At 37.3% G+C, this 24,092-nt stretch overlaps 1 protein-coding gene across 7 annotated transcripts in view; it reads left to right on the top strand.

The window, feature by feature from the left end:
* The window catches only part of AUH (AU RNA binding methylglutaconyl-CoA hydratase), a 218,563-nt gene that overhangs the window by 36,593 nt on the left and 157,878 nt on the right, over positions 1 to 24,092 (top strand). For all 7 annotated transcript variants that reach the window (XM_069087402.1, XM_069087435.1, XM_069087425.1 and 4 more), the window contains exon 4: positions 23,578 to 23,664. In XM_069087402.1, the coding sequence (XP_068943503.1) occupies positions 23,578 to 23,664 (87 nt within the window). The remainder of the gene's footprint in view (positions 1 to 23,577; positions 23,665 to 24,092) is intronic.

Raw genomic sequence — 24,092 nt, 5'->3', positions numbered from 1 at the left:
TTTTTTTTTTTGTGCATCTGAAAATATATGACATGCTAAAAATAGTTCTTTGATGAAAATGAAACTAAGACAGTAATTGACCTCCATCAGAAGTAAAGGTGGGCTTACATTTTGCCTGACTCACTTGAGGGTATGTCCAGGACCCATCACAATGGGGAAAACCCAGAACTGCTCAACATTCTCTGGGAGATACTATATTAGGCAATCCCTTACACCAGAGTGATCTGGTACTAGGCTTATGACCAGGCAGAATATCATATTGACCATGTTGACTCATCCCCTCTTCTCCCTTACCAGGGAAAATGGATTGAGTCCAGGCTTTAGCACAGAGAAATGGGGAATTTAAACTCTTATAAAGAAGTCAAACTATCTTCTAGACTCTAATGTTAAGAAGTCAAACTCTTTAAATCAAACTAATTCCTGAGTACTGATTGTAATAACTAGGTAACAATTCTCAATCACTAATAAATAATACAGAATAGAGTGGAGTATCAGTTTTCAATTTCACATTTGTTTCACATCATTATTTGTTGTTTCTTACACCACAGTCACTTTCCATTACTTTCATGGACCACGATTTGGTTAGCCTTTCTGTAAAAATGTATTTCTACATTATTTATGAAGTGTTCAGGTGTCTCGGAAGACTAGCGCCTCTGGTATGAGGGCTGCCAAACACTTTTCAGAGTTACTTTCCACCTTTGGTAGCCACCTTCCACCCAAGTCTCACCTGTGGCTCCAAGAAGCTACAGTATGTGCAGTGACCATACTCCAGTAAATCATTTTGGCAGATAGGCTTAACCAGGTTCAGGGTAACTAAGAGATTTCAAACCCTTTAGTGAGTTAGAGTGGTATGTATTTCAAGCATGAGACTACTTCACCTGGCTGAATAGGCAGATTGAAACAACAGGCCATGAAAGTGAAGCAGGTGCTTAGAGTTTGGTTAGACATTGAAGATAACCAGTGTCATCCACTGTATACCAGGCTATCACCAGTCATCTTGACCTTTGTCTTGTCACTGGATTTAAGACTTTGCACAACTCCGCCTCACTTAAATCTATTTTATGCTCTAGTCAAAAGACTAGATCTTTTTAGCCTTTTTGTCTACCCCCATGTCCTGTGGTGATGGGCCAGTGACAAAGTAGCAAGTGCAGATACTGGAAAGCTGTAGTCAGCACTCTGCACACAGGTAGTCAAGGCCATAGGATGATTTTCTCACTTGACAGCTCCTGGGTGTCTGAATAGCTTTTTATTTTAAGGAGTACAATGCTCACCTCGGTAGCACTCATGCAATATTCACAGTGCCCATGATCACTATAAATATACCTGCATGGTGCTCAGTCGCAAAATATAATACTCTTCACATAGAAGATAGAAGCAAAATATTTAGACACCAGAAAACCAGATCCCCGAACCAATAAGTCGATTCCATCATACTAGCAAAGAAGTTAATAAGCCATAACAGTACAGAGAACCACAGCATCCTTTAGCCTTCCCACAAACCAACATAAGACCGGTATTTACTCACAAGCCTATCTGTCTCCCCGAGAAGTGTGCTCTCCTTCCAACTGTCTAATCTAGGTTTGACTCTTCACTTCCTGTGGGCTCTACTCTACCCTTCAGCAAACTACTCCCACCACAGGCTCCATGTGATTACATTCAGCCTGTTAGGGGGCAGAGATTATTTTCAAAGCAGGGAAAGTCTTCAAATTTCCTTAGGCTTATTAAGAGTCAGGGAACATCTTAAAATTTCCATTACCATTACAACGTCCTGCCATGAGAAAGGGCCTAGAAGAGGTGCACTGAAAAATAATTGCTTTCCTCAACCTAACCTTTGCCTGCTTACTACAGCAGGTGGGGGACCTCACCCTGTGGTTGAAAAACAAACAAACAAAATTACCAAATCTTTATTGAAGATGATTCCACTCATCATTGGCACATGGAATGTTTGCCTGCTTATGGAAAACATGAAAAACAATAGACCTGAAAGATCTTGTTTTGAGAGAATTCAGCAGGTATCACATCTAAATAGCAGCTCTGAAAGAAACAAGGCCAGCAAATGAAGGCAAGCTTACTGAAATCAGATCTGGAAACACCTTTTTCTGAAGTGGATGCAGTGATGGAGGACACTGTGAAGCTGGCATAGGTTTTGCACTCAAAACTAATCTAGTCAACAAGCTTATATGCCTCCCAAAAGGAGTGAATGACAGACTCATGACAATGCGATTACCACTTTTAAGAAAGTACTATGCCACCATCATCAGTGTGTATGTTCCCATCATGATGAACCTTGATGAGGTCAAAGAAAAATTGTATAAAGACCTGGAGACCATTATCATCAATGTGTCAAAAGAAGACAGGCTTATAATTCTGGGTGACTTAATGCCAGAGAAAGCATAGACTATCAGACATGTCAGGGAGTCCTTGGTAGGAATGGTGTTGGAAATGGGAACAATGGCAGTCATTTACTACTGAAGATGTGCATCTCATGACTTTCTCATTACCAGTTCTGTCTACTGTTTACCTAAATGCAATAAAACTTCATGGATGCACTCTTGCAGCAAACATTGGCATTTAATAGACTATGTCATTGTAAGGAGAAGAGATAGGGTGTGAGAGTAATAAAGGTTATATATGTGGTGCAGAGTGCTGGACTGATCATAAAACTTATCCTCTCTAAGCTAAATATTCCCTTTCATGACAAGCTGTAGCTCCAAGGGAAGACAACTACCAGAAGACTGAAAGTCAACAGGCACAGTGTACCTGACCCAAACATGGTGATGTCACTTTTGTTCTCTTTGAGAGTGAAGGACAACCAATCAGTCCATTCTTTGTTATCACAAGCACTGCTGCTCTTAATATCTTGGGGTGTATGCTGGCTTTCTTTTTTCAATGACCTCTTTGATATATATACATAAATCCCAGTTAATCATAGTATATAATCTTTGTGATATATTGCTGAGCCTCCTTACCAGTATTTTATTTAGAATTTTTGCATCAATATTCATTAAGGAAATTAGCTTACAGTTTTCTTTCTCTAATTTTGTTCTCCCTGGTTTGGGTAACTATATATATATATATGTATATTTGTAACATTTTATTTTTATTATTAATTATTGGGTAACAATACACACACACACACATATATTTGTGTCATAAAAGGAATTTGGTAGGACTCCATCTTTACTTATTTTTTCCAGATAGTTTAACGAGTATTGGGATTAATTATTCCCTAAATGTTTGGTAAAATTTATGTTTAAATACAACTGAACCTGCGACTTTTTTCTTAGGGAGCTCATTTATGGCTTGTTCAATTTCTTTTTCTAAGATGGGTTATTTAAGTGTTCCATTTCCTCCTCTATTAATCTGAGCAATTTATATTTTTGTAAATATTAATCCATTGTTTTGCTGGCCTACAGTTGGACAAAATAGATCCTAATTTAATAATTGCTTTAATTACATCTCATTGTTGGTGCATTTATCTTTTTCATTTTTGATAGTAGTACTTTGATTTTCTATTTTTTTTCAGCCAAAATGGTTTCAGTTCGTCCTTTTGTTGATTCTGCCATTCCAGAATTCATTTTGAAGCTTCGTTTCAAAGTTTTTTCAAGGAGAACTTGGGGGACTCAGGCATTTAATGACTTGCTCTTCCATCTTGGCTCTGCCTTCTCCAAAACTGCCTGTTTTTTTCAAATCCTATGGTTATTTATCAATTGGGGAATGACTTATATTCTTATAGATTTGATTCGGTTCTCTATATATTGGAAAACCGAGGTCTTTATCCAGAGAAACTTGCTATAACTGTTCCTCCCATTTTTCAGCTTTCCTTCCAATCCTGGCTTCATTAGTTTTGTTTATGTAAAACCTTTTTAATTTAATGTATTGAAATTGTCATTATTACATATTTCCATTCAGTTTTCTCTAGAAGTTTATAATATGTAACTTTTAAAAATTCTATTCACCTCCTTTATTTTTTGGTTAGATTTATCTAGTTCTGAGAGGGACAGTTGAGGTCCCTCACTAGAATACTTTTACCATTTTTTCCAAAAAACTTTTTTTTTCCCTTTTAACAAATTGGATGCTTTGGAATAAGAACTCACTATTTGACAAAAACTTCTGGGAAAACTGGAATATAGTATGGCAAAAACTGGGCTTAGACCATTATCTAACACCATATACCAAAAATAAGTCTAAATGGGTGTGTGATCTAGGTATAAAGGCTGATATTGTAACAGTCTCACAAAGCAAGGGATAGTTTACCTGTCAGATTTGTGGAGAGGGGAAGACTTTATGACCAAACAAGAACTAGAGAGCATTATAAAATGCAAAATGGATAATTTTGATTGCATTAAATTGAAAAGCTTCTGTACAAAGAAAGCCAGTGTAACCAAGATTAAGAGGGAGGTAGGAAATTGGGAAAGAATTTTTACAACCTATGTCTCTGATAAAGGACTCATTTCTAAAATATACAGAGAATTGAGTCAAATCTATAAGAATACAGGTCATTCCCCAATTGATAAATGGTCAAAGGATATGAACAGGCAATTTTCAGAGGAAGAAATTAAAGATATCTATAAGCGTATGAAGAAATGCTCTAAATCACTATTGATTAGAGAAATGCAAATCAAAACAACTCTGAGATACCACATCTCACCAGTCAGATTGGCTAAGATGACAAAACAGGAAAATGACAAATGCTGGAGAGGATGTGGGCAAATTAGAACACTAGTGCATTGCTGCTGGAGTTGTGAACTGATTCAGCCATACTGGATAGCAATCTGGAATTTTGCCTAAAGGGCTATAAATAATTTCATACCCTTTGACCCAGCAATACCACTTCTAGGGTTATATCCCAAAAAGATCATAGCAGTCGGAGGAAGACCTATATTTACAAAAATATTTATATCAGCTCTTTTTGCAGTGACAAAGAATCAGAAATTAAGGGGGTGCCCATCAATTGGGGAATGCCTGAACAAGTTGTGGTATATGAGTGTAATGGAATACTATTGTGCTATAAGAAATGAGGAGCAGATGGACTTCATATTTACCTGGAGAGGCTTATACAAACTGATGCAGAGTGAGAAGAGTAGAACCAGGAGAAATTTGTACACAATTACAGACACAACGTATGTTTGATGACGAGCTTTGATAGACTGGACTCTTCTCAGCAATGCAGGGTTATAAGTCAACCCCAAAAGACTCATAATGGAGAGAGATGTCTACATCCATAGAAAGAACTGAGTTCGAATCCAGATTGAAGCAAACTACCTGATCTTTTTCTTGTTTGGTTTTGTTTCCTCTTTCCCATTGTTCATTCCATCTGATACAATACTTCTTTATAACCTGGCTAATGTCTAATGTGAAAGTATTTGCAGATCCTATACTTGATTGTATGCCGTTGTGGGGTTGCGGGGGTAGAGGGAGAGAAAATTTGAAACTCAAGAAATTGTGGAACTGAATCTTGTAAACTAAAAGTAAACAAATTAATAAAGACCAAAAAATTCAAAAAAAGAAATTGGATGTTATACAATTTGCTGCATATGTTTAATAGTTTTAGTACTTTATTGTGTAGCAGCGCTTCTTAAGTTGTGGAGTCATGATCCACAGTTTAAGAAGTGCTGGAGGGTTCCTGAGAAGAAAAATTTTAAGAAGCCTTTGTCTGTGGAATCTTTTAGCAAAATGTAGTTTCCCTGACTAGCCTTTTAAATTATTTCCATTTTTTTTCTTTGTTTTGTCTGAGATCATGATTGTTACTCGTGCCTTTTTACTTCCTCTTCAGCATGATAGATTCTGCTCCAGTCCCATAATTTGCTCTTTTTGTCTCTCTCTGCTTCAGATGTGTTTCTTTTTTTCTCTTTTTAATTTTTTTCAATTTATTTATTTTTAGTTTTCAACATCAATTTCCAGAAGGTTTTCAGTTACAAATTTTCTCCCTGTTTTTCCCCTACACCACTCCCCAAGATAGCGAGCCTACTAAATAACTCTTTCGCCAATCTGTTCTCTCTTATATCCTCCCCCATCCCTCCACCTATCTTTCTAGTAGGGCAAGATGGATTTCTGTACCCCAGTGCCTGTGTATCTTATTTCCCAGTTGCATGTAAAAAAACAATTTTTTAAACATTTTTTTTAAAACTTTAATTTCCAGATTCTTTCCCTTCTTTCCTTCTCACCCACCCCCACTAGGAAGACAAGCAATTCAATATAGGTTGTACATGCGTAGTTATGCAAAACTTTACCCTAGTAGTTATATTGTGAAAGACTAACTATATTTCCCTCCTTCCTTTTCCACTCCCCCCCACACTTATTCTATTTTCTACTTTGATCCTGTCCCTTTTTAAAAATGTTTGTTTCTAACTCCCCCAATCTGCCCTCCCTTCTATCATTCCACTTCTTATGCCTTTCCCCCCTATTTTCCTGTAGGGTAATATACCCAATTGAGTGTATATGTTATTCTCTCCTTAAGCCAGATCCAATTATAATAAGGTTGACCCATTCCCTTTCACCTTCCTGCTCTTACCCTCCATTGTAAGAGTTTTCTCTTGCCTCTTTTATATGAGATTATTTACCCTATTCTATCTCTCCCTTTCTCCTTCTTCCCATATATTCCTCTCTCATCTCTTTATTTCAGATATCCCTTCATATTCAGCTCATTCTGTGCCCTCTGACTTTGTATACATATACACACTCACATATATATTTATATACACATAAACCCTCCTATACATACATATATATGTGTATGTATGTATATACATATATATTCCCTTCAACTACCCTCATACTGAGAAAAAGTCTTATGAGTTTCAATTATTGTTTTTCCATGTAAGAATGTAAATAGTTCAACTTTAACATGTTCCTTATGTTTTCTTTTTTCTGTTTACCTTCTCAGGCTTCTCTTGCTTCTTATATTTGAAAGTCACATTTTCTGTTCAGCTGTGTTTTTTTCATCAGGAATACTTGAAAGTCCTCTATTTCATTGAATGACCATATTTTCCCCTGAAGCATTATACTGAGTTTTTGCTGGGTAGGTGATTCTTGGTTTTAATCCTATCTATTTTGACCTTCAGAATATCATATTTTAAGCCCTTTGATTCCTTAATATAGAAGCTGCTAGATCTTGTGTTATCCTGATTATATTTCCACAATTACTCAAATTGTTTCTTCCTGACTGCTTGGAATATTTTGTCCTTTCCCTGCAATTTTGGAAGTTGGCTATAATATTCCTAGGAGTTTTCTTTTTGGGATCTTTTTCAAGAGGCGATCGGTGAGTTCTTTCAATTTCTATTTTGCCCTCTGGTTCTAGAATATCAGGGCAGTTTTTCTTGATAATTTCTTGAAGGATGATTTCTAGGTTCTTTTTTTAATCATGGCTTTCAGGTAGTCCATTAGTTTTAAAATTATCTCTCCTGGATCTATTTTCTAGGTCAGTGGTTTTTCCAGTCAGATATTTCACATTGCCTTCTATTTTCTCATTCTTTTGGATCTGCTTTATAATTTCTTGATTTCTCATAAAGTCATTGGCTTCCATTTGCTCCATTCTAATTTTGAAGGAATTATTCTCTTCAGTGAGTTTTTGAAATTCCTTTTCCATCTGGGCAATTTGGCTTTTTAAGGCATTCTTCTCCTCATTGGCTTTTTGGACCTCTTTTGCCATTTGAGTTAGTCTATTTTTTAAGGTGTTATTTTCTTCAGTATTTTTTGGGTCTCCTTTAGCAGGCTGTTGACTTGCTTTTTATGATTTTCTTGTATCTTTCTTATTTCTCTTCCCAATTTTTCCTCTACTTCTTTTACTAGATTTTCAAAATCCTTCTTGAGCTCCTCCTCCATGACCTGTAACTAATTTATATTTTTCTTTGAAGCTTTTGATGCCAGAGTTTTCACTTTGTTGTTGTGTACTGGTTCTATGTTTTGATCCTTTTTGTCCCCCAAAAAGATTCTATGGTCTGATTATGCTTCCTTTGTTTGCTCATCTTGCCCACCAATTACTTGACTTTTGAGCTCTTTTCTACAGTAGGACTCTTCTTCTGCAGTAGAGAGAGAGCTGTGTCCCAAACTGTTGGGGTTTGCACAGCTGCTGCCTGTTAGAGCCATGAGGAGTGTGCCCTACATAGTCTGGCACACTGGCCTACACACCCCAAGACCGCAATCCAGATCCAAGCAGGTCCAAGCAAGAGCGATTATCCTTGTAATGTTCACTTGGTGCCCCTGTAGTCAGCAGGACAGGAACTCTGGAGGCAGCCACATGGCAGCAGCTGCAGCCGCTGTGCTCGTGCCACCTCTCACTCCAGGGGCAGGGCCCAGACCCCGTTCTTCTCTCACCCTGGATCAACAAGGTTCCCCACTGACCTTTTACTTTCTCTTTGGTGTTTATGGATTAAGAAGTCCAGAAACTGCCACAGCTGCCAGCGATTCACTCTCTTGAAGTCTGCTCTGGCCAGTCTGTGCTGCTGGTTTGGGCCATGGGGACCTGCCTGGTGCAATAGACCCTTCCTGTCAGCCTGCTGGGCTGCCTTCAGCAGGCGATTTCTTTCTCTCTGTCACTTTGTGGGTTCTGTAGCTCTAAAATTTGTTTAGAGTAATTTTTTATAGGTAGTGGAGGTGGTTTGGTCAGGAGCTCCAGCAAATTCCTGCTTTTACTCCACCATCTTGGCTCCACCCCCCCCCCATGTGTTTCTTAAAAACACCATTTTGTAGGATTCTGTTTTCTAATTCATTTTGCTATCCACTTACTTTTTATGGGTGAGTTCATCCTATCCACAATCATAGTTATGATGACTAATTATGTATTTCCTTTCATCCTATTTTTTCCCCATTTAGCATCCTGTCTCCTTTCACCCTTTCCCTCCTCAAAAGTGTTTGCTTTTGACCACCACCTTTCCCATTATTCCTTCCCTTCTATCAGTTCAAATCACTTCTCTTATCTTCCTCTTCTACTACCTCCCTGTAAAGTAAGATAGATTTCTGTAACTGAATGTGTATGCTATTCCCTCTTTGAGCCAGTTCTGATGACTCAAGTGTTGCCTGCCAAACATCCCTCGTTACTGTAAAAGGTCTTTCATGCCACTTTATAAGAGTTAATTTATCCCATTCTACTTCTCCCTTTTTTCTTCTCTCGGGGCATCTCTCTTTCTTACCCCTTAATTTTATTTTCTTGGATATCTCATTCAACTTAACTCACACCTATACCCTATATCTATGTATACCACTTTTTTTTTTTTTTTGCTTTTTTGGAGGGGGGAGGGCAGGGCAATTGGGGTTAAGTGACTTGCCCAAGGTCACACGGCTAGTAAACATTAAATGTCTGAGGCTGGATTTGAACTCAGGTTGTCCTGAGTCCAGGGCCAGTGGTCTATTCAATATACCACCTAGCTGCCCCTGTACACTACTTTTTACTGCCATAATGATGATAAAGTTCTTAGGAGTTACAAGTATCATTTATGTAAGAATATAAGTTGTTTAACCTTGTTGAGCCCCTAATGATTTCTTTTTCCTTTTTATCTTTCTATACTTCTCTTGAGTCTTGTATTTGAAAGTCAGGTTTTCTGTTCAGTCCTGGTCTTTTAATTAGGAATGCTTGAAAGTCCTTCATTTCATTAAATGTAAGGTTTTTTTTTTTTTTCCTCCTGAGGGTTTTCTACTCAGATTTGCTGAGTCGGTGATTCTTGGTTGTAATCCTATCTCATTTGCCCTCTGGAATATCATATTCTAAGTTCTCTTATCCTTCAGTGTAGAAGCTGTTAAATCCTGTGTTATCCTGACTATGGCTCCATATTTGAATTATTTCTTTCTCAATTCTTTCAGTATTTTGTCCTGGACCTGGGTGCTCTAGAATTTAACTGTAATATTCTTGGAAGTTTTTATTTTGGGATCCCTTTCAGGAGATGATCAGTAGATTATTTCAGATTTAATTTTTCCCTCTAGGTCTAGAATATCAGGGCAGTTTTCTTTCTTTCTTTTTTCATCTTTTTTTTCCTCTCTTTTTAATTTTTTTATTTTACATCATTCATTTCCACAAGATTTTGAATTACAAATTTTCTCCCCAATTTTCCCTACCCACCACCCCAAAAGAGTGATCCCACTGAATGTCCTCTCTCCCAGTCTGCTCTCTCCCATGTATTCTCCCACCCCCCCTTCGACTTTCCAGTATGGCATGGTGGATCTCTATGCCCCAGTGTCTGTATATGTCATTTCCCGGTTACATGTAAAATAATAATTATATGTATATATATTTTTAACATTTGATTTTAAAACTTTGGATTCCAGATTTTTTTCCCTCCTCCCTCGTCACCCACCCTCACTGGGAAGATAAGCGATTCAATATAGGTTGTACATGTGTAGCTATGTAAAACATTTGCATAGTGGATATATTGTGAAAGACTGACTATATTTCCCTCCATCGTATCCCACCCCCCCATTTGTTCTATTCTCTACTTTGATCCTTCCCCTTTTCAAAAGTGGGTGCTTCCAACTTCCCTCCCCCCCCCAGCCTGCCCTCCCTTCCATTATCCCCCCTCTCGTCCCCTTCCCCTCTACTCTCCTGTAGGGTGAAATACCCTATTTAGTGTGTATGTCATTCCCTTTATCAGGGCAGTTTTCTATGATAATTTCTTGAAATATGATATCTAGGCTCTTTTATTTTTGAAATTGTGTCTTTTAGGTAGTCCAATGATTCTTAAATTTTTATTTCTCCCTGATCTGTTTTCCAGCAAGATATTTCACATTTTCTCTTTTTTTTTTTTTACCTCTTCTTTAGATTTTGTTTCATTGTTTCTTGATTTCTCATGGCTTCATTAGCTTACAATTGTCCAATTCTAATTTTTAAGGAATGATTTTCTTCAGTGAGCTTTGATACCTCCTTTTCCATAAGGCTAATTCTGCCTTTTTTTTTTAATGCTTTATTAACTTCTGATTTACATCATTCATTTCCGCCAGATATTGAGTTACAAATTTTCTCCCCGTTTTTCCCCTACCTACTGCCCCAAAATAGCAGTCCCACAGTATGTCCCCTCTTCCAATCTGCTCTCTCCCAATTTTCTCCCATACCCATTTTGACTTTTCCAGTGGATCTCTATGCTTCAGTGCCTGTATATCTTATTTCCCAATTACATGTAAAATGGTATTAATAATAGTGTACACACACGCACACACATATACATATATATATTTGAATATTTGATTTTAAAACTTTCAATTCCAAATTCATTCCCTTCCTTCCTTGTCACCCACCCTTACTGGGAAGATAAGCAGTTCAGTATAGGTTGTACATGTGTGGCTAATGCAAAACAATAACATAGTAGATATATTGTAATAGACTGACTATATTTCTCTCTCTCCTATCCCACCTCCCACTTGTTCTATTCTCTACTTTGATCCTTCCCCTTTTCAAAAGTGGGTGCTTCCAACTTCCCTCCCCTCTAGGCTGCCCTCCCTTCCATCATCCCCCCTCTCATCCCCTTCCCCCCCTACTCTCCTGGAGGGTGAGATACCCTATTTAGTGTGTATTTCACTCCCTCCTCAAGCCAGAGTTAGTGGAAATAAGGTTGACCCATTCCCTTTTGCCTTCCTATTCTTCCCCTCCATTGTAACCATTTCCCCTTGCCTCATCTGTATGAGATAGTTTACCCCAATGAGTCTTTCCCTATCTCCTCTCATTATATTCCTCTCACCTCTTAATTTCACCTTTTAAGTATCATCCCTTCCTGTTAAATTGGTCCTGTGCCCTCTATCTATGTATACCTGTAAACATATATACACACATTCACATATGTATTCATATGCCCATCTACCCTCATATATAGAAATATATATATATATATTTCTAATCCCTTCAGCTACTGAGAAAAGTTTCATAAGTTACAATTATTTCCATGTAGGAATGTTAATAGTTTAAATTTGATAAGTTCCTTATGATTCCTTTTCCCTGTTTACCTTCTCATGCTTCTCTTGCTTCTTGTATCTGAATGTCATATTTTCTATTCAACTCGGGATTTTTCATCAAGAATGCTTGAAAGTGCTCTATTCCACTGAATGACCATATTTTCCCCTGAAACATGATACTCAGTTTTGCTGGGTAGGTGACTCTTGGTTTTAATCCCAGCTCCTTTGACCTCCGGAATATCATATTCCAGGCCCTTCGATCCCTCAGTATAGAAGCTGCCAGATCTTGGGTTATCCTGATTGTGTTTCCACAATATTCAAATTGTTTCTTCCTGGCTGCTTGTAATATTCTCTCCTCAATCTGGGAATTTCGGAACTGGGCTATAATATTCCTAGGAGTTTTCTTTTTGGGATCTTTTTCAGGAGGTGATAAGTGGATTCTTTCAACCGCTGTTTTGCCCTCTGGTACTAAAAAATCAGGCAGTTTTCTTTGAGAACTTCCTGCAGGATGATTTCTAGGTTCTTACTTTGATCATGGCTTTCAGGTAGTCCAGTAATTTTTAAATTATCTCTCCTGGATCTATTTTCCAGGTCAGTGTTTTTTTCCCATGAGATATTTCACATTGCCTTCTATTCTTTCATTTGTCTGGATCTGTTTAACAGCATCTTGATTTCTCATAAAGTCATTAGCTTCCATTTGCTCCCATCTAATTCTTAAGCAATGATTCTCCTCAGTGAGCTTTTGAGATTCTTTTTCCATCTGGCAAATTCGGCTTTTTAAGGCATTCTTCTCCTTATTGCCTTTTTGAGCCTCTTTTGCCATTTGAGTTAGTCTATTTTTAAGGTGGTGTTTTCCTCAGTCAGGCTGTTGACTCTCATTTTGTAATTTTCTTGCATTGTTTTCATTTCTCTTCCCAATTTTTCCTCTAATTCTCTTATTTGCTTCTTAAGGTCCTCTATGGCCTGTAACCAGCTCATATTTTCCTTTGAAGCTTTTGGTGCAGGAGTTCTGACTTCACTGTCTTCTTTCTGTTCCATGCTTTGCTTCTTTTTATCCCCAAAACAGGAGTCTGATGTTGGAATCTTCTGTCTGCTTTATTTCCTTTTTCCTGGTCATGTCGCCCCTCAGTCACTTGACCCCTGGGCTTTTTGCCACAGTAGGACTCAGCCACCAGACAGGGGGAGCTTTCATCCCAAATGCTGGGGTTTTCTCTCTTGCTGGAGGCATTAGATAGGTGCCCTCTCTGAGGCCTCCACATGCTCTGGCAAGCTGGACACACAACCCAGGACCTCTACCCTAAATTGCATTCCAGATCTAAGCAGGTTAAAGCAAGAGTGATTACCCCTCAGACTAGTGCTTGGTCCCCCTACACTCAGCAGGCCAGGAGCTGAAGCTGCCACGTGGCGCTGGCTGGCTGTGCCAGAGTCTCAGCGGCTTCTCTCTCCAGGGGGCAAAACTGAAGCATTCCCACTTATTGGGTCCCAAAGTCCAGACTGCACTGACCTCTCACTTTGTCCTTTGCATCTTTGTGTTGATAAATCTGGAAATGGCCACAGCTGCTGCTGATCTGGAGTCCCTCTGGCCAAAGGCTGGTCAGGCCTGCTCTGGGGCTAACGCCCCAGGGTGGGGCTGGGCTGGGCTTCCAGAGCACTGGGCTAGCGGATTCTGGCCGGCCTGCCGGACTGTTCTCAGCAGGAAGTTAGCTTCTCTGTGTCATTTTGTGGGTTCTGCAGCTCTAAAGTTTGTTTAGAGTCCCCTTTTTACATGGATTGGGGAAGGTGGAAGCCGGAGCAGTGGGGAGGTCCTCCTTCTACTCCGCCATCTTGACTCCGCCCAGTATGTAAAATAATTTTTTGAGAACTTAATTAGAATGGCACTGAATAAGTGAATTAGTTGAAGTAGATTGTAATTTTTATTATATTAGCTTGGGCTACCCTTTTTGAGCAACTGATCTTTTCTAGTCATTTAAATCTGATTGTATTTGTGTGAAAAATGTTTTGTAATTGTGTTCTTATACTTTCTGGATTTGTTTTTCCAGGTAGACTCCTAAATATTTTATGATGTCTACAGTAACTTTAGATGAAATTTCTCTTTCTATCTCTTCATTGTTGGACTTTATTAGTAATATATAGAAATGCCAATTTTTTATGTGGGTTTATTTTATAACCTGCTACTTTGCTAAAATTGTTTATTATCTCAAGTAGTCTTTTACTTGATGCTCTAGGATTCTCTAAGTATACCATCATAGCATTTGTAAACAGTGATAGCTTTGTTTCTTTTTTGCCTTATTCTAATTTATTCAATTTCTTTTTCTTATTGCTTAAGCTAATGTTCTTAGTAACATATTTAGTAACAGTGGTGATAATGGACATAATCATTTCAGCCCTGATGTTATTGAAAATACTCTAGCTTATCCCCATCACATATAAAGCATGGTTTTAGGTAGATGCTATTTATCCTTTTGAGGAAGACTCCATTTATTCCTATGCTGTCTAGTGTTTTTAATAGATATGGGTGTTGTATTTTGTTAAAAGTTTTTTTTGCATCTGTTGAGATAATCATATTGTTTTTGTTAGTTATGCTGATAGTTTTCCTAAAATGGAACCAATCCTGCATTCCTGGTATAAATCCTACCTGATCATGGTATATTATTCTCTAGATAAGTTGCTGTAATTTTTTTGCTAATATTTTATTTAAAATTTTTGCATCTATACGCATTAGGAAATTTGGTCTTTCATCTTCTTTCTCTGTTTTGACTCTTCTGGGTTTAGGTATCAGTACCATATTTGCATCATAAAAATTTTTTTGGTAGGACTTTGCCTATTTTCCCAAATAACCAAATAAATAATAGTATTGGAATTAATTGATCTTTAAGTATTTGATAGAATTCATTTGTAAATTTACCTTGCCCTGGAGATTTTTTCCTATGAAGTTCATTGATGGCTTATTCAACTTCTTTTTCTGAAATGGGGTTAAGTATTTAGGCGCAGGATGAAGTACCTAAATATTTAAGTATTTTATTTCTTCTCTTGTTTAAGTATTAAGTATTTTATTTCCTCTCCTGTTTATCTGCGCAATTTATATTTCACTAAGATTGTCAAATATATTGTCATATAGTTGGGCAAATAGTTCTGAATTATTGTTTACTTTCTTCATTGGTGGTTAATTCAGGAACCTTTTCATTTTTGATGCTGGTAATTTGGTTTTCTTCTTTCTTTTTCTTTTAAATCAAATTAACCAAAGGTTTATTTATTTCATTTTTTTCCCATATAACCAACTCTTAGTTTTATTTGTTAGTCGAATAATTTTCTTGATTTCAATTTTATTAATCTCTCCTTTGGTTTTCTGTATTTCTAATTTGGTATTTAATTGGAGATTTTTAATTTGTTCCTTTTCTGTCTTTTTTTTTGCAAACCCAATTCATTTATCTCCTCTTTTTCTATTTTATTTATGTAAGCATTTATAGATATAAAATTTCCCCTAAGAACTGCTTTGGCTGCATTCCATAAGTTTTGGTCTGTTGTCTCTTGTAATAGCAAGTATCCTAGCATATCCAGGATGGTTGCTAGCACAAGTACTTTGAGCTTTACCAAAGGACAGCAACTTTAAAGGGGTCAATAATATTTAAACATATATACATATATATGCATACATATATACATATCTATATGTATATGTATACACACACACACATATATATGTATATATATATATCATTCAGTTTAGGGGAAAAATTCAGCACTCTGAACCTCAGAAAATATAAACAGAAATTAAAAGCAGACAAAAAATACAGGCAGAGAAAATAACACAGTTCAACAGACCAACAGATAGAGCACCTAGCTGTCTGACCATTACATACATACATACATAGTTAGTTACCAGAAAGAGAAGCACCAACATCTGGGTTTTCAAAGCCTGTGGACTCAATAGCTACCTCAAGTCTTATCTGTCCAAATCACACAATTCTTGCCGTAAGTGAGCCCCAAAGGAAAACATCACCTCAGGGTATATGTACCCTTCTTCAGGGTCAGAGGACATCACAACTTTCATGACCCCACTGCCTGATTACAAAGTAACAAAAGGTGTTAATCTTCTTGAAAAACAAGCCTTCCCCCAGTCAAACCACTCCTGTTGGGTTTCTCTTGAGCAAATCCATTAAGGTGCAGGGAAGGATCTTCAAATTCCATAGGCCTGTTAAGGGGCAGGGAAGATCTTCAAATTCCCTTATATTACATCTCATTAATGTGATTCTCTTGTATGAAGTTGCTGATTGTGTCTATGAGTTTGACCCACTCATTTTTTTAGGACTAGATTAGTTTCCAATTAATTTTTAGTCTATCTTTCCATGACCCTTTATCATATATAATTTTTATTACATCATGATCAGAAAAGGATGAATAATATTTCTTTCTTTCTGCATTGAATTGTAAGTTTTTATGCCCTAGTATATGGTCAGTTTTTGTGTAAGTGCTATGTGCTGCCGAGAAAAAGGTGTATTCTTTTCTATCCCTGTTCAATTTTCTCTAGACGTCTACCATATCTACCTTTTCTGAAATTCTAGTTGCCTGCTTAACTTCTGTCTTTTATGTTTTGTGGTTAGATTCATCTAGTTCAGAGAGGAGGAAGTTGAGGTCCACCACTAGTTGAATTTTGCTGTTTTTTCTTCCTGTAATTCCCTTTATTTCTCCTCTAAGAATTTGTATGCCATACCACTTGGTGCATATATGTCTAGTAATGATATTACCTCATTGACTGCTGTGCCTTTTAGCAGGATATAGATTCCTTCCTTATCCTTTAATTAGATCTGTTTTTTACTTTTGCTTTTTTTTTTCCTTCAGCTGAAGCATAATATATTGTACTCCAGCCTTTTACCTTTACCCTGGGTGTATCCCCATGTTTCAAATGTGTTTCTTATAAACAACATATTGTAGGATTATGGTTTTTAATCCATTCTGCTTTCTGCCTCCATTTTATGGGAGAGTTTATCCCATTCACATTCACACTTATGATTACTGTCTGTATCTTTCCATCCTATTCCCCCTCTCCCCGCTTTGTGTTTTTCGTTCTCTCTTCTCCCTTTCCCTCATCACTAGAGTTTTACTTTTGACCATCGCCTCCCTCAATCTGCCCTCCCTTCTGTCCGCTCTTTCCTTTTCTTTTCCCTTTCCCCTCCTACTGCCTATAGGGCCAGTTAAATTTTTGTACCTAACTGAATACATTATTCCCTCCTTGAGCCAAATCTGTTGAGAGTAAAACTCAGACAGTGCTCGTCTCCCTTCTTTCCTTCTCTCTATTGCAGTATGTGTTTGTGTCTCTTCATGTGATGTAATTTAGCATTTTCTGCTTTCTCTTTTCCTCTTCTTTCATTACAATCCCTTCTCATCACTTAATCAGGTTTTTTTTTCATCACATCAAAGTCACCTTAAACCCACTGCCTTTTTCTATGAATATTCCATCTAAATGTTGTAGTAAAGATACTGTTCTCAATAGTTATAAGTATCACCTTTCCACATAGGTATGTAAACAGTTTGCCTTATTGAATAACATCATTTGTTTTTTTTTTTTTCTTTTCCTTTTTACCTTGTTATGCCTCTCTTGATTCTTGTATTTGGAGATCAAATTTTCCATGGAGCTCTGGTCTTTTCCTCAGCAGTCTGGAAATCCATCTCCTTCCTTGAAAGATTATACTCAGTTTCACTGTGTATTTGATTTTTGATTGTAATCCAAGTTCCTTTGCCTTACAGAATATCATATTCCAAGCTCTCAGATCTTTTAATGTAGAAGTTTCAAGATCCTTCATAATACTGCCTGTGGTTCCATTATATTTGAATTGTTTCTTTCTGGCTGCTTGGAGTATATTCTCTTTGACATGATAATTCTAAAATTTGGCTGCCATATTCCTTGGTGTTTTCAATTTGGGATCTCTTTTAGGAGGTGATTGGTGGATTCTTTCAATGACTATTTTACCCTCCGTTTCCAGGACCTCAGGGCAGTTTTCCTTGATGATTTCTTGAAAGATTTTGTCCAGGCTCTTTTTTTGATCATGGTTTATAGGTAGAATAATAATTCTTAGATTATCTCTCCTGGATCTGTTTTCCAGATCAGTTGTTTTTCCAATGAAGGGACTCATATTTTCTTCTATTTTTCTTTCTTTTGTTTTTATTTGACTGATTCTTGGTGTCTCATAGAGTCATTAGTTTCCACTTTCTAATTCTAATTTCTAATAAATTGTTTTCTTCAGTTAACTGTTATACCTCTTTTTCCATTTGCGCAATTCTACTTTTCCATAAGTTATTTTCTTCAGTGTACTTTTTCCATTTTGTCCATTGTATTTTTAAAGGAATTGTTCAGTTTTTCTTCTACCTCTTTTTTTTTTTTTTTGACTTTTAAAATCCTTCTTGAGCTCTTCAAAGAAGGCTTTTTGGACTTGAGAACAGTTCATATTCCCCTTTGAGGTTTAGATGTGGGCATATTGACAATGTTGTCCTCTCCAGAATTTGTATTTTGATCTTGCCTGTAACCATCATACTTCTTTATAGTCACTGTTTTTCTTTGCTTTTTGTTGATGTTGTTTGCCTTTTCCCTGGCTTTTTTAAAGTTCATCTTTGCTTCTGAGTTACAGGGCCACTGTCCCAGGCTTCTTTTGTTGGGGACTAGGAGCCTGGTTACTGGTTTTGTGTACTAGGGCCTCAGGTGCTGGCAGCTGGAGGCTGAAAGATTACCTGATGCTGAGCTGGAACTGGTGGTGGCAGCTGGTGCTGATGCTTGCCTGCTCCACCACCCTGCGTCTCAGGATCTCCCAATGGGGACTTACTTGCATCTGGCTTTCTATGATACCTCTCTTCCTGTACTAGTCTCCTTCAGCCTCTGCAAGATGACGTTTTTCCCTTAATCACCCTATCATCCCAAGCTGAAAGACTGATGTACCTAGTCCTTCAGATACTTCTACTATTTCAGGATTTTTCCTGGAGGCAATTTTTCGAGGTCAGTAAGGGAGGGTGAGAATGACATACTGTTTACTCCCCCATCTTGGCCCACAGGAATTTCTGGTGACATGTAAGTTTTCAGTCTTCCAAGGTTGTATGATCTAAGGAGATGTGTGGTCATTGCTCTCCTGGTGTGTGCTCTAATCTGTGAATGACTACTTTCTGGCCTGTAACTGTGACTTTTTCAATTGACTGTGTGACCCTTTGTAGGATTTTCTTGGCAAAGATACTGGAGTGGTTTGCTATTTCCTTCTCCAGTGGATTAAGGCAAACAGAGGTTAAGTAACTTGCCCAGGGTCACATAGTTCGTGAGTGTCTGAGGCCAGATTTGAACTCAAGTCTTCCTGATTCCAGGTCCAACACCCTATCCACTGAGCCTCCCTAGCTGGACCATTGTTTCATCTTGTCTTTTTGTTGGTTTTAAGATGTTATTTTCTTCAGTATTTTTTGTGCCTCCTTTAACCAAGTTTTTAGTTGTCTTTTCAAAGTTTTCTTGTGTTCTCATTTATTTCTTCAATTTTTCTTGTATAAGCTTATTTGATCTTTAAAATAAGTTTTCCCCCCTAGAAATTCTTGTTGGCCTTTTGTCTGATCTGCCTTTTTCTCTCATGCTTTTCTTGCAGCGGTTTTCAGTTTATTGTGTTCTGAGTTTGTGTCTTAAGTTTCTCTCTTACTATAGTAGCATTTTATGATCAGTTTCTTTTTGTTATTTGCTTATTTCTTGACTCATCTTTTTTTTTTTCTTTTGGTTGAAGTAGGACTCTACTCACCTTAAGTGTTCTTGCCCTACTGTTTTCAGAGCTAATTCTGAGGGGTTGGAAATTTTCATTGTGTTCAACATGGTGTGATCTAGGGAGAAGTAGAAGTAGTGTTCTTCTGGTCTCTCTTTGGTCCTTATACAAGAAGGGTTCCTAATACCTTATGGCCAAACATGCTATTGCTTCTAAGGTCCCCTTCCTTCCTTGTGATGAAAAACTTTGCTCTCCATCCTGGAACTATTACCTTCAAGTGGGTATGGTCAATGGAGCTGCCAAACAGCACCTCATCCTGTGCCTAGGCTAGCACAGGGGTCCCCTGTAATCTCTTTCTGACTAATTGTCTAATTCCTTTACTAGTGCTGGGCTGAGAGCTCCTGAAGCTCCTACTGTTTTCACTAACACCAAGTCTTACAGCTGGTGTTTCCGACCATGTTTGTTCCAATCCAGCTCCTACCCTAGTGTCATAGACCTCTCCTTCCAACCTGCTTAGGTTGCCTTGGTCTGGAAAATGTATCTCACTCTTACCTTTTGTTGGTGCTTTGGGGTATTATTTCAAATTTTTTTAAAGAGGAATGTTGGGAAAGGCCAAATGAAATGCCTCCTCTACTTCATCGTTTTGTCCTTTTCAGAAGAAAAGAAATAGTTCATTCCATATGGTGGGGATGCTGGTATGTGTGTGTATTTGTTTTTTTTTTGCCTACTACCTTTCTGGTGTTTGAAGATCTTTTATGTCACTTTTCATGCATAAGTAATAAAATTAATAAAATGTTCTTGTCCATTTGTGCCCACAAGAGGCAGCCCAGGTCTTGTTCATGTTTATTCCATACCTCTAAATAATTGGGCTGTTTTCTCACTTGACAAGTTACTTAACCCTCTTTTTCTCAGTTTCTTAATGTGAAAAATGAGTTATAGAGGGAAATGATAAACCACTCTTTGCCAAGAAAATCCCAAATATGTAGAGTTAGACATGAGTGAAATAACTGAACAATATTGATGTTGGAGATTGATGTCTCTGACTTTGTTGCTTTTTGCTTTGTGTTTTTCCCCCAGGATAGGAGAACAAAGTCAGGCCCAGCATTAACAGCAACTATAGCATTCCTCAAGAACAGAAAAAAGGCGTTGACCAGTAAGGGTCCTTCTGTTTGGTAGTGGAAGGGATTGTTGGGGTGGCAAGAATCAGATCTACCATAATGGAATGAAGTCAGGTCCTAGCAGGAGCACTGCAGTAATACTCAGTTCTGTAGCAATGATCTATATCAGTCTGCTCTGCTTGGTCTCAACTCTGTGGAACAAAATGCTCCCTTGTTGGGCACTCCCTGGTCTTCCCTCTCTACTTTCCTACTTGTGTGTCCCTCTTTTAGCCCGTAAGCTTTTTGAAGGCAAGGATTGTCTTTATTTTTATTAATTATATCCACAACATTTAGCACAGTGCCTGGCACACTGCAGTCATTTAATAAAGACTTTGAATACCTGGGGGAGGAGGATTCAGGAAGAGATGTGGGTCTCTCAGACCAGGAAATGAAAAGAGGTCCCCATCAGGAAATGAATACATAGGTCTCACCTGTAATGGCAGTGTCAGAAGAGAGAATATCGCCACATTAAGTGGCGTAATGCAGACCCACTGTAATGTAAAATTGATTTAACACTTTAATATTGCTGCTAGTATAACACCCAGTGATTATTGTATAACTCATTCCCAGAGACTAAGGGGTAACATTTCTGGGAGAAGGCTTGCTTCATTGGCAAAGTGAAAGTATGTAACCAGTCCACACGGAAGAAAAAGGGCAGTCCATCTGAGTTAGTTCACAGGGTAAAGTTTTGTATTTCCCCTTCTCCTCTCATGGGGTTCTCAGGGAAAGGGAGGACCTTGTTGGTGGATCAGCAGCACTCAGTAGGTGGTGATGTGGGACAATTCTCCTTGGCTTGTGTTGAAGATTAAGGACTGTGCAAGAAGTGTCATTGTCTTTGTTACATCCTTGAAGTTCTTGGTGCTGCTGCCATTTATGGTCACCTTTTTACATTGAGAGATATACCCTATGAAGCTGATCTTTCAGATATTGGACACAGTCCTTCTTGAGACTCTCCCAAGTTTAGTCACTCCTTCAGGGAGCTGGTATATTATTTTGTTTTGCAATGTTTCTGTTTTCTTCCTTTTTTAGTGCTGCCTATGTTAGACTTTTTGAATACCAGATGTCCAGGTTGACCAATAAAGTGGCCCTAAAATCATTGAAGTGGTGGAAGGCTTAAGGGTCTTACCAGCAAAAGTTGGAGGGTAATAGAACCAATATCCTAAACTCTTCCTCCATTCAAATTGGACTAACTTTTCCTTAAATAGTATTGAGATTTAGGGAATCTAAGGCTGTAGTTCAGTGGACAGAAACCTCACACTGTTAATGTAACTTTTTATTTGCCTGAGTACATAGAAGCTATGAGGATCTCTAAGGGTGCTCTGTTGCTTGTTCAGTCATTCAGTCATATCTAACTTTGTGACCCTTTGTGGGATTTTCTTGGCAAAGATACTGAGTGGTGTGCCATTTCCTTCTCCAGTGGATTAAGGCAAACAGAGGTAAGTAACTTGCCCAGGGTCACATAGTTCATGAGTGTCTGAGGCTAGATTTAAACTCAGGTCTTCCTGATTCTAAGTCCAATACGCTATCCACTGAGCCTCCCTAGCTGTCCTGAAAAAAGCTTAGATCTCCCCAGTGCTAATAATTGACTATTAATATGAGAGAGAAATAATAATTTCTCTCACAGGAGAAAATAGTGTGAAAACCTTGAGGAGGAGATAGCAGCAAAAGCATATTCAGCACTGTCAAATGTAGTAAAGAGGTCAAGAAGAATGAGGACTGAGAAAAGATCATCATATGTGGTAAATACAAAATCACTGGTAACTTTGGACAGAGCAGTTGAGGTTGAGTGATGATGTTGGAATCCATTTTGCTAAAGATTTTGGAACGGGAGGGGAGGATGCAGAAGCAATGATGATGGATGGCTTTTTCTAAGAATTTTCTTTCCTACCTCTCACCTTCTATCTTGCCTGGCTCCTCCCAACTCATGTTCATCTGAATCCTGTTTTTAAAAACTAGTTCTTTGATGAAGTTTCAGGCTTTTTTTCTTTAGTGCTAGCTATTCATATAGCACTTTTAACTACAGTGTTTTACATACTTTACCTCATTTGAAACTCAGAACATTTCATTGAAGGTAAGAGGTATGTTTTTAAAATGCTCAATTAAGATAGGTACAAAACTTAAAATGATTTTTAGTTTAAACTTCTGTTTCCCTTTTTGCATACCCCTCTCCTGCTGTCAAATTTAAATCTTTTTTTACCTGAATTTTTTTATTCACAGTTAATATGGTTTTTATAAGTTAGTGACCCATCTGTTAAAAGAAAGAAAAGGTTTTTAGTGTATTGCTTTTCCTATATAGATTTAGTTTTAATTTCTAATGAATTAAAAGAAGAAACAATGTAAATTAGTAAGGCATACAAACTGTCATATTTCTTATTTATATTCTGCATGCTCATAGCATTTTATTTGTAATTATTACCACATTTTATAAGAAAAAATAGGTTTCATTTTTAGAAGCCACAAAAGCTTCTTATTTTATCTTTTATCTAATTTATTTTTTTATCTATTTAATTTATCTTTTAGTGTAAATAGTCGTTAAGTAGTTATTCTCTATGGGAAATTCTAAAAGTGAGAAGCCAACAATTTTTTAATGTGACTTATAATCATTGAGAAGAGAATTTATGCTACAATTTAATGAATTAATTGAATATGACAGTTTTAAAAGCTATAAATGAACAAATGTATATAAAATATTTTACCTTTTAAAAAGTTATTTATAATAAAGAATTTACTTGTGTTTGTATACAGGTAGGTATGTGTGTGTGTGTGCATGTATATATGTGTGTGTATATCTTTATCTATATCTATGTCTATATCTATGTCTTTTGCAGGTGCCGACCTTAAGGAAAGAACCCAAATGAATGTGAATGAAGTTAGTTCTTTTGTCTCCAGAATAAGAGCAGTAATTAATGAAATAGGTGAGTCAGTTTACTGATGATGACATTAAAAGTCAGCTCAGAAGAGTGGCAAAATATATGAATAATTCCTTCTACATTAGAGTTAAACTAAAAGTATATTTATAACTAGATTGTTATGACTCATAGATTTAAATTGTGTTCAGTATAATTTAGTTTTGGGAAAGTGTGTTTGTGTGTGTGTGTGTGTGTGTGTGTGTGTGTGTGTGTGTGTTTAACCACAGAAACTGACATTTAATTAATTAACCTAAATGTGTTATTTTGGCGGGTTAGGAGGAAAGAAGAGATTAATTTTTTCTTAATTCCTTACATCATCAAATAATAGCATTAAGTTGAAAGATTTTTGAGATGATTATCTACTCTGACCTCATTTTACAGATGAGAAAACTGAGACCCAGAGAAATTAAGTTACTCATTGAAGCTTAAAGAGG

Source organism: Petaurus breviceps, unplaced genomic scaffold (assembly GCF_028583685.1).
Source record: "Petaurus breviceps papuanus isolate PSGF00001 unplaced genomic scaffold, PetGlider_PUasm1.0 118, whole genome shotgun sequence".
NCBI lineage: Eukaryota > Metazoa > Chordata > Mammalia > Diprotodontia > Petauridae > Petaurus > Petaurus breviceps.
Note: the sequence above shows the minus strand (reverse complement) of the source record. Positions and strands in the feature narration are given on the sequence as shown.